This window comes from Oryzias melastigma, unplaced genomic scaffold (genome assembly GCF_002922805.2).
Source record: "Oryzias melastigma strain HK-1 unplaced genomic scaffold, ASM292280v2 sc00340, whole genome shotgun sequence".
NCBI lineage: Eukaryota > Metazoa > Chordata > Actinopteri > Beloniformes > Adrianichthyidae > Oryzias > Oryzias melastigma.
The window spans coordinates 74,281-86,005 of NW_023416938.1; the positions used below are offsets into that span (position 1 = coordinate 74,281).

Genomic DNA, 11,725 nt, shown 5'->3' on the forward strand with positions numbered 1-11,725 from the left:
AGACAGACAGACAGACAGACAGACAGACAGACAGACAGACAGACAGACAGACAGACAGACAGACAGACAGACAGACAGACAGACAGAGTTTAAAGATGAGTTGTGAGGGTTCCGCTGCAATTTCTTTTGTTTTTCTGCAAACTGTTTTCTTTTCATTGCCACAAGCGCTGGATTCGACTCATTGTCACAGTGGGTTTTTATATGTCCATCTTCACCGCAGTTGTAGCAGTAACCTGGCTTTGGTCCTGCTGATGAAGGTCTGTAGGGTGTGCGGACTGGTTTGTTGGCCTTGTTGAGGGGAGCAGACTTGTGCGTGGCAGGCTGGGTTTGACTGGATGTAAGAGCTGTCAGCTGCTTTTGTATGTCGGCTAGCTGCTTGGTGAGTTGCTGAGTGATGCGAGTTAGTGCATCCACTTTGGACTCTTCCGACGTAGAAGGGTAGGCGTACTATGCATGCACACCAGCTCTGGCTTTTGAACCAAGATGCTGCTTCATACGCTGAGCTTTTGCTGCTTCTCTGTCTTCTTCAGTTCTGAGAAGTAGTAAGAGGTCGGAGAAAGGTGGTGGATCAGACTTGCGTTGTTTTAATTGCAGCTTGGAAATCAGATTGTCGTCCCAGCAGCCACGACAAAACTGGTTCAGGAGGTGCCGGTCGTGGATTTCTTCTGGTCCGGCCACCACTGGCTGAACTGACTGAAAGCTGCAAACGTTGCAAGTATGCAGATGGCTTCTCACCAGCGTCTTGGAAAATCTCCATGAACTTTGCATACAGCTCGTCTCCATCCTGAACGGTTCCATAAGCAGAGTCCAGAATCTGCAGGTAGGTCTTTGGTAGAGTCTCTGGTTTCAGATGTTTCACCATGCCTGCTGCCGGTGAGAAGAGGTTTTCAACTATTCTTCTGGATCTTTGTAAATCCGAAACTGCAGGATCTTGAAGCAGCAGGTCGACACTTGAGCGCCATGTTTCAAAGTCTGTTTCGTGCTGAGGTCTTGGGGTTCGGCCTGAGAAGGAACGGAGTCTCACAGTAGAAAGATGTGCAGCACCGTCATCACTTTTCATTATATGTTCAACCACGTAGCATTGGACCTTGGGTGGATTAAGATCAGGCAGCGGTGATGTTCTGGAATTGGGGTTGCTCTGTGGCACTTCATCCTTCACCTCCTGCTCTCCTGTTGCAGCTTGTGGCCCGTAGGCAGTGGTAGAAGACATCTGTGAAGATGGTGCAGCAGGGGGAGGCGATGACGGCGCCCTGTCACTGGGATCTGGCGGGAGCTTCACAGGCGGTGTTAGGCTGAGCTCGGTGACAGACTGGCCCAGCAGAGACATCACTTGGCTCAGGACCTCTGCATAGTCCTGTCCTGTCATTTGAGCCAAGTTTCTCAGATCTTTCAAATAAATGTGTGTCCTAACCTTCCCTTCAAGTTCCGAGCTTATGTTAGAAAGGTCACAGATCTCATACGTAACTTTACTATCTTCACAACTGAAAGTGTATGATAAAACTTTTTTCAGTTCGCTTAATGCGCTTCCTGATACAAATTCAACCAATATCATATCTGAAAAAAAACAATCAGGCTCAGTGATAACCTCAACCTTTGATATTTTTTCCATACTGGTTCAGAAAAGCAATAACTTCTTCATCTGATTCAATGTCAACAGTATGTTTAACCACGACTGAGTTAGGAATCTTAATGCCACGTTTTGCCAACACCTCCATGTTCAAACTACAATGTCAAATCACAATCAACAAAATCAGTTCCGCTCATGCAACCCTCCTGGCCAGCTCGCCAATTTATGTAGCAACTATGTTGCTATATTTTTGTGTTAAAGGTCTGGTTATGTGGGCTAGTAATCAAAAGATTCTAAAATCGTCTCAAGGAGGGAGCAGCAGGAAACTGAGTGCAGTTGAATCACCGGTTTATGAAATATTATATACAGTGAACAGTGCAAGGTGAATGGCCATTCTATTTACATATATACAAATCCCCAAAAAAGGGAAAACAAAAGGAAAAAACATTTCATACGGAACATGTCCAAAGTTCCAGAAGATTCAGTTCATGTGGGCTCAGCAGCAGATGAGGAAGACGTGGGATCCAAACCCAATTTAGTAACGAGTCCCAGTGTTTGTTACCTCAATGAGGCGTGGTGATCTTGACGGTAAGCAGGAACCCCCTACCGGCCCGGTAAAAGGCTGTGGGCCTCCAAGTCTTTGACTGCTGATCCAGGTCTAGCTCGCCATCATACTTCTGGCCTGGACATTCAGCGCCAGAGTTCCTAATAACACGTGTTCAAATAATCAATATAAATCTAGAGCTCAATAAAAACACAGTGCTAATTGCACCATACTATTATCTATTATACAGTGCAGAGTCATTGATATCACAGAGGCACAATAAATAGATAAGTTAATTAATATCACTGGGGCACAATAATAAATAAACTAGTTCATTTCAGGTCTAATCAATCTAATCAATTCATAGCATTCATATTATTGAGGCACAGAATAATTAAAATTAACCAATTCATATCACTGAGTACACAATAAATAAATAAATTAATTCATGTCATTGGGTACACAATAAATAAACAAATTAATTCATGTCATTGAGTATAAAAACAGGTATAAACAGTACGTTTGGTGTAGGTGCAATTTGATGTTAAAACAGGCAGAAACAGGCAGAAAGATTTTAAGAAAGGCCGCTATCTCCGTGTTAGCTGTTGGCACTGTTATCACAACAGGGCGACTCACCAATTGCCAAAAAGGCCACATGCACTCAGCCGCGTTCTGCTGATGGACCATGTAGAGGGTTCCTACAACAACACGCAACCGATAAACACCAACGAAACGAAATGAAATACAAAACAGCCGCCGCAGACAGACCTGTGTGTTGCTATCAGTTCCACCGCTTCCTGTTTCCTCTCTCTCTCTCTCTCTCTCTCTGGGGTTTAATGGCAGCCGGCATCCAACATTGTTGCATTGCTGCCACCTTCAGGTCTCCAATTAAACTCTTCTAGATAGCCCCGTTCCTTTCAGAAATTTCCATAGTGGCCTTCTGTCAGCACCCTTCCTGGATAATATGTCCCTCATATCCTTAATCTGTATCCCCTTCCTCCTGAACTCCTCAACCATAATTTTTCTTTCCCATACATACTTTCTACATTCCATCAACACATGCTTCACTGATTCCACATTCTGACAGTCTTCACACTCTCCAGTTTCATGTTTCCCCATTAATTTCATGGTTTCATTTAAATTACTGTGCCCTATCCTCATCCTGGTAAACACCACTTCTTCTCGTCTGTCTTTGCCCCATACTCTGTCTCCTCCCACCGTCTCCTGTATCCCATATAAGTGTCTCCCCTTTGTCTCCTGGTCCCAGTACTTCTGCCATATTTTTTGGACTTTCCTCCAAACCACACTCTTCCCCTCAGATTTCGAAAGTTCTATGTTGTCATCTACGTGTTCTTTGTGTAATCCCTGTTTGGCCAATCTATCTGCTTTTTCATTTCCTATTATTCCTACATGTGCTGGTGTCCACATAAAACTAACTCTCTGCTGCTTTACTGCTGTTGAAAATAGTGCCAACATGTTGAACATCAAGTCATGTCTGTGTTTAGACTCCCCCGCTCTTATGCTGTGCAACACAGATGCAGAGTCACAACAAAGCAGTACTGGTCCTGGTCTAGCTCGTATCACCCAGTCTAGTGCCAAAGTGACTGCAAAAAGCTCTACAGAATATATGTTTAGTTCATCTGAAGTTCTCCTGAATAAATTAATCTTATGACTCGGTACCGTGAATGCTGCACTTGTTCTTTGTGACTGTGGATCCTTTGCACCATCCGTGTATATATGAATAAATCCTGGATAATTCCTCTCTACATATTCATTAAATTCAATATTCAAGCTAATTGTCCCCTTCTTTTGTTTTACATTCAACATATTAAGATCCACACTTGGACTCTCCATCCGCCATACTGGGACTTCCGGCCATGAAACTACCGATAAAAAGGCCTTGTCCAAGACCCCCACCTCTCTGGCTGCCCCAGCTGCCGCCCGCCCAAAACTCCCCTCCCTCATCTTCCTGCTTTCCCAGCATTCAACCAAAGTCTGTTTCGTGGGGTGAGGACCTTCAAATCCTGATACCCCAATCCAGTAATTCAGCATTATCTATTTTCGCCTTATCCACAGTGGCATTTCCCTCATCTCTATCTGTAATGCGCATACCGGAGACGTTCTGGTTGCACCACTACATATTCTTAGAGCTCTGGCTTGAATTTTATCCAATTTTTTCAACCTTGTACTAGCTGCTGACCCGTAAGCTACACTTCCATAGTCTATTCGAGACCGTATTAAAGCTCTGTATATACACCTCATTGAACCTATATCTGCTCCCCATTCCAAACCTACCAGACACCTCATCACATTCAAAACTTTCTTACATCTTTCCTCTATATTATCAATATGATCCTTCCATGTCATCTTTTTATCAAATGTCATCCCTAATAATTGAAACGTATCGACCTGTTCTAATACTTGATCATATAATGTCAGCTCACATTGTTCCCTCTTCCTCTTCCCCGTGAAAATCAGCACCTTAGATTTTTCAACAGAAAATCTAAACCCCCATTTCATCCCCCAGTCCTCCACCTGTTTTAGCCCCTGTTGCATCTTTCTGACCAAGTGCTTCTTGTTTCTGCCCCTTTTCCATAATGCCCCGTCGTCAGCAAACAAAGACCTACCCAGCTCTGTAGGCACCTCATCAAATATATCATTTATCATGATCAGAAACAATGTAGGACTAATCACACTTCCTTGGGGAGTACCATTCTCAGTCTTCCTGTTTCCTTAAGTCCCAGCCCCCTTATAAGCGCACGCAATTCGTTGAACCGAGTTATGCGGCGCTGCGACGTCACGTGAATGGAGGTTCGTGAGTGGCTGGTCGCCCCACGTGACCAAATGACGTCGCAACCGCGGAAGCAGACATGGCCAATCACAAAAACAAACGCAAAGCAGGGGAAAGAGAAAATAAAACATAAACCTGGGTTACAAACATTCCTCAACTTTTAGATAAATGCAGAAATGAAAGTTGATGATTATAAACTGAAAATGCTTTGATGTTCTGCTCCATGATCCTAACCTATCACTGCTTTCTAATAGTAACATGAAAATAAAAAAATAAATCAAATCATTTTTTTAATGGTTCTGATATGCTTTTTTCTGAGTTCATTCAAATCAAAACAGTAAAATACAAATATCTTTGGTACACAAACAAAAATACTTCTTTTAAAGGAAAAATCATATGTCCTGTAGTAACACATGTGAAAAAGGTAACAGACTTTTTTAATGTAATACTCTGTGAATCTCACTTTTCTGAGTCTGATACTTGATGGTGTCTCGTCTTTGGTACAAGTTCATCAATGTTTGGGGTCAGGCTCTGAGCTGAGGAAATCCTCAGGATTGAGTAAAGGTGTTCATCAATCAGATGCTCCTATGTGATGTTTAGTTTAGCTTCATCAAATAGAACAGTTGTTCACATAGATACTGTATGTGCTGACAAACGTAGAGAGAGTCTGAGCAGCTTGGATGTGCAGTTGGAGCATTGTGTCAGGATGAAATGTGCAAACTCAGCAGCAACCACTAATATTGTTCTTTCAGTGTGTCATTACACATTACTCTTTCTGCTGCATCAGCCAAGTTTCAATCTTCAGTCAGTCTTTAAGGAAGAGATCAGTTTAGGTTTAGAAAAAAACTTTTTTACTGACAAACTGATGAAAAAGAGAATCTATAAAAGCTCCACAGCTGTTTGAAAAACTGATGATTGTTTGATATTTTCCTCATCAGTTGAATTGATTGTGTGATGATGATTGATCTGAAACTGATAATAATGATCAATAATGATCTTGTAAATCTGATCAAACTCTGTTTACTTGCTGGAACTCCAGCTGTCATCACTGCTCCTGAACACACTTTTCTCTCTGATTTCAGGTTGATGAGCTGCAGTTTGTCAGAGATCAGCTGTAAAGTTCTGGGTTTGGTTCTGAAGAACAACCCGTCCAGACTCACAGAACTGGACCTGAGCTGGAACATCATCCAGGATTCAGGATTTCTTCATCTGTGTGGTTTTCTGGAGAGTCCAGACTGCAGACTGCAGACTCTGAGGTCAGTAAGTGAGCTGAACTCCCTGAAGGATGAGAAGAAGGTTTGAAGAACTTTCTGATGTTTCACTGAAAGATTTTCTGAACATTTTCTGGATCACAGCTTGGAGTCAGTTCAGCCGTCTGATGAATTTCTCTACAACCTTTCCTTGATCCCATGACCTTTTCCAATAAGGTCAAGTAAAAGAAGAAAATGAGACAGGAGGGAATGTTTCCACCATGTTGATGTGTCTCCTGCTTTTCTGTCTCTTCTTTACTTCCTGTTTCTGCTTCACTGCAGATCTCGAGCGAGCTCGAGCGGTCTTGAGATTTCTAGACTACGCCGTCAACACAAACTGAACGATTTGTCTGAGCAATGTAGTAAGAAAAGAAATGACTTTAGCGTGAATGAAAACCCAATGATGATCTCGTGGCCACGGGGTGTTAAAAGAACGCAGTTGGAAACTGAGGCGGACTCTCAGGTTGACGCCTCACACAGCCAGGGTAAGGCAGTTGGACCATTGACTGTATGTAAGAACTGGACTGAGCAACCCCCCCCTACTTCCGTGTTCCATATAGGAAGTACCACTGGGTTGCAAAAAGGCCAAAGTCCCATTGACTTCTGGCTGCAGCTGCTGCCCCGGCAGGGGGTCTTGGTGTGGGGATGGCCGGGCGCTCTCCCCCTGAGTACATTCCATCACCATCCACCTCAGTGAAACATAAACACTCACCTGAGCACAGGTGTCAGCTCACCTTAGCACTAACCATTTGTGTGACAGAATGAAAGTCTTTATCTGAATGGGTTTGTATGATGGAGCGTGTGAGCTGCAGTTACAGTTGCATTGAGTACATTATGACTGGTTTAAATGTGGAGACTATTTTGGCAAACAGTTGTGTGTGTTACTATAGAGTGTGTGTGTAGACAGGCCCCACCCATTCTAGTTTGTTACTTAGTCCTGGTTGTTTTACGATGTTGCTTCCCTCTGTTGCCATCTTCTTTCTCTTCCCCTCCCCCTCCCACCCCCTTCATTTTTTACCTTCCAGTCCAACAACAAAGAAGAAAAAAATCAAAATAAAATAAAATAAAACATAATCAATATAAATAAAGTTTAGCATGAAATACAACAGGGGTTTATACTCAATAAATCCCTGTTGTGACAGTAAAATCTGCCCAACACAAGAAGCTCTCAGCCCACATCTGTTGGCTCAGCTGTTGGACAGGACAAGTTAAAAAATAAATAAATAAATAAATAAAGTGGCACACACTCTAAGAAATAAGATGTTGGATTTACTTAACAAAGTTATAGCAACCGGTTGCACACAACTGAGTTAGTTAAATTTGAGGAATGGGATACACTTAAATTGAAAAGGAGCTTTTGAGTAAACCTGATGTAACTAGGGTAATTAAATAAAAAATAACAGAGTTATGTTGCATTAACCTAATTTAACTAAGCTGATCCAACACTGTTTGGACACATTGATTTTATTAAACAAAGTTGAATAAAATCTACTCAACTTCATGAAGCATTACTAAAGCAATCACATTAAATTATTTTAACAAAGCAGGAATATATTCCATTTAGATGTGTATATTAATTAAAGAGAACAGAAGATTCTTCAGTAACTTGACTTTATTAAAACTTCCAGATAAACACAATGACCTAAACTATAAAGTTGACTACAAAGTTAATGATTTTACAACACTGAAAAAACAGTACATTTTTTTAATTAAAATACTATGAGGTATAAATATTGCCATCACTCAATCCCACCCCCAAAATTGTAAGATTAATTAGCACCTTAAATCTATAAAATGGACCAGCAACAAATTTCAAATGCAGAACAGTACCAATAAATTTAGTACATCACATGACTTTACTAAAAATTACTGTAAAATTATAACTGAAAAACTTTGTTTAAAGGTTCAAAGTGCATAAAATGCAAATAAAATAATTAACAATTCACCTTACAGAAATAACATTAGAACAGGAGTCCACCAAGTAAAAATGTTCTTTAACAAGAAATAAGTGACTTGTGTAGAGGTACGTGGCTTTTAAAATTGAAGTATTTAAAAATAAATTTAAAATAAAACACAGTAGTTAGTGATGGAACCAACATACATCAAAAATATCATTACAAAATTATCTCTGTCACATTTTTTTTAATTCGAAAAAAACTAAGAACATGTTTTAAGCCTTTAAAACATTAGTAGGCTACCCAATGGCACAATTTAAACATTCACTAGATACAAGTAAAGGCACTCAGATTATCTTGACAAACTTGCAACACAACTCTAAACAGCAGATACGATTTACTGCAGTTAAAATTTGGTTCATTTGTTCAAATTTTTGTATATTCTTCTTTCAACAAAAGATGAAATTCCATTTAAATCAGAAATAAGATGCAGTTTTTAACTGTGAAGTTCCAAAGATATCGAAGAGTAGAGAGGAAGGTCTCACAAGAGTTCTTGTGACAGTTCAATTGAACATGTTGTCGTTCATCTTCTGTCCCTTCTGATAAAAAACAAAGAAGGCTCGGAAGAATTTGTGGAAAGATTTCAGTCTCCTCTAGTTCAGTGAGGGCTGCTTTACTCAAGCATTTTGTTTTTGAGGATTTGCACTTTTGCTGATAGCTTGTTTCCATCCAACTCCATCAACATTTTTTGAAAAAATTCAAAGGTGTGTTTTAGGTCCTTTGGGTATTGCAGGTTTAGACTGTAGATTAAGCCTAGAAGGAGGGCACATCCTTTTGCCACATCACTCAGAGCCTCCAGCACAGTGCATCCTTCCCACATCTTCCGGTGCCTCTGTAGAGTCTGCTCCTTCGTGCCTGACAGCATAAACTCCCATGGTCATCTGCTCGATGGTTTGTCCAGCTCCAAGATCAACGTCCTCAATACAAAAATAAGAAATAATTCAAATTAAATACTGACACATAAGCAGAACATTTTATTTTTCTGTAAAAATGACTGAGAGAAAAAAAAAAACGTACCACATATTCTCTGATCATGTCGTTTGGGTTTTCATTAAAGTAGACGCAAAGTGCTTTTTAAGATGCATTCCCTCTTCACATCAATGCTGGAATTCTGTTGGAAACAAAGAAAAATACTCAATCTAAGGGTGTTTTCACACTGGAAACATTTGGCCCGCGTAACTCTTCCGCTCTCCTTAGCTTGTTTACATTGACATTGGGGTTATCTGGACCCTACAAGACAGTATGGCTGCCACGATTATTAGACTAATCTACGACTATCCGGCTATTAAAATAGTCGACGAATAATTTGGTCGTCGGAGCGTCGTTTTTTATTTGTTTTTTTTCCTTGTTTTGATCTTAAAACTACTGTTATAATACCGGGTCTGCCATTCTCTTTGTCACACATGCGCAGTGGTGCTAATCCGTCAGCAGTGACGTCACAGGAAGTTCTCGGTAGGCTCATAACAACACGCTAGCTCAAAAATGTGGGAAACATAAGGAAAATAAAAGAGGAAAAAGTGTCAATGTAATTTCTGCAAGACAGAACTTGTGTTCCATGAGAGCACGATGGCGATAAATGATCACATGAAGACGAAGCATGTTGAGACAGAGTTTGATCACGGTGAACAGAGAGCTTCGTCTAGCTAAGCTAACATCAGCGCTAACACAGCTAGCGCTGTCGCGGCTGTCATTACTGCGTTGTTTGGAGATGAACCAGAAGATCTGCAGCAGATCCGTGTCTACGGCGCTTCTGTCTGCATAGTGAACGTTTCATAATCTGCGCTCTTCTAACCAAACGCTGCGAGGACGACGTGAATTATGAATTTATACTGGACGTGAAACGCTCGTCCAAGGCTTCATTCATATTCCACGCCGCGATCATGTCATTCGGTTCGAAGAGCGGATTATGAAACATTCACCGCGCAGACAGAGAGGCTGTGTGTCGGTACGGATCTGCTACAGAGTTATGGAACGATTTAAAACTACGAGTCCCAGAAGTGAAGGAGCTCACCTAAAAGTCCAGAGCTAAGTTTACAAGTGTAGCATTACATTATCTGCATTAAGCTACAATTGTATTACCTGTAGGTTGTGTCAACTAAAAAATGTCATACTTACCGAATTGTCCGTGGGTGACGAAATAGTTGATATTTACTTCAGCAGAAAACCAACCGTCGTCGTTCATCCAGTGATTGAAAAAAGGCGGGGAAAATAATTCTCCAGACTGCGCATGTGTAAAGTCTATAGTACGACAAGCCTGATGGGACAAACTTCTTCAGATTAAACCTTCATTTATTTTAAATTAAACGGGTTATGTTGGATTTAATTAACCATATTTCATAGTTTTGAAATATTGTAATATTATTTAAATACAATTCAACTTGTATGCTTAGACTGAAGAAAATTGGTTATTTTAATTACTTTTAACATAGAACCATTGTATAATGTCTACAGCACCTTTATATCATTTTTTAGAGTGCACATTCTGACCAACAAGAAGTCCTTCACTGATGGAGACGATGACCGTCGTGGTGGAATCATTATTCCAGGATCCTAAAATAGGACAGAGATTCTGTCCACCATTGCTGACGTCCAGCTTGGTCCAAACACTGTGGTGTGGAGGGTGAGAGATCTGTCTGCAGATAATGTCAAACAGCTGGAGTCACACCTGTAACAACTGATGGAGCAGCAGATATGACAGGATGTCACTCAGGATTCATCCCTCACTGCAAGAATGACCCAGACTTTCCTCCATTTCTGATCAATCATTGCATCATCCACCAGCAGGTTCTCTGTGGAAAGGTCATGGGATCTGGTTTTCATGACAGATGTAACAGAAAAAATGAACAACCAGAACCAACAATTACAAGATGGAGACAAATATGTGACATGATCAGAGCTGTGAAGACCTTCAAAGTAAAGCTCAGTTTTTACATCCAGCAAATCGAAACTAAAGATTTCATCTCTTCCTCTCAGTATCAAAGATGCTGGAAGTTCATTCAGAGACAGAAAAAGTTCTTCATGTTCACAGATATTGTGATGTCTGTCCAAGCTGGTAGAAGAGTTTTCAAACAGATTCTGTGACTTTGAGAACCTGGAGCCTGTGTGACATTTATTGTGAAGCTTTTCTGGATGTGGACATCAGTGAGTTGTCAGGACAGATGCTGACCTGTTCTCTGTTGATCCTGTGGAGATGGAAGTCCTAAATCTCCACAATGATGTTCAGATCAAATCTCTGCAGCATTCTCAGCACTTCTGGAGTTTAGTGCAGCCAGAAAATGATCCAAATCTCCAGCAGGCTGCTCTGAAAATGGCAGCATTATTTGGGTGGACATTTCTTTGTGAATCTGCCTTTTCTGACATGAATGTCATGAAGTTCAGAACCAGACTGACAGATGAACATCTAAATGACTCCATCAGAGTATACCTCAGTGGATCCACTCCAGCTTACAGCTCTGGTTGAATCTATGCAGGACCAGACTTCTCACTGATAGAATCTGATGTGAAAGGTTTCAACACAAAACCTCTTTTGTTTTTAACTTCACTGTTTTCAGTTGTTCAATGTGAACATTTAGAATGTAAATCAAAACAACTAAACATAAGTAGATCTCCAGCTGTTTC

General features: G+C 40.8%; 2 protein-coding genes and 1 long non-coding RNA gene across 3 annotated transcripts in view; 1 reads left to right on the top strand and 2 right to left on the bottom strand.

Moving 5' to 3' along the window:
• Positions 1–701: 701 nt before the first annotated feature.
• LOC112138207 (zinc finger CCHC domain-containing protein 18) lies at positions 702–2,363 on the bottom strand (the record flags this gene model as incomplete). Its single annotated transcript, XM_024260780.2, is given in 1 exon segment — positions 702–2,363. A coding segment is annotated over 1 exon segment (908 nt), but the record flags the coding sequence as incomplete, so codon positions are not given.
• A 3,733-nt stretch (positions 2,364–6,096) lies between these two features.
• LOC118598328 overlaps positions 6,097–11,725 on the top strand; it is a 38,476-nt gene continuing 32,847 nt past the window's right edge. The window contains exon 1 of the long non-coding RNA XR_004947455.1: positions 6,097–6,158. This is a non-coding gene — a long non-coding RNA (uncharacterized LOC118598328). The remainder of the gene's footprint in view (positions 6,159–11,725) is intronic.
• On the bottom strand, positions 7,747–9,218 carry LOC112138208 (the record flags this gene model as incomplete). Its single annotated transcript, XM_024260781.1, is given in 2 exon segments — positions 7,747–9,024; positions 9,125–9,218. A coding segment is annotated over 1 exon segment (60 nt), but the record flags the coding sequence as incomplete, so codon positions are not given.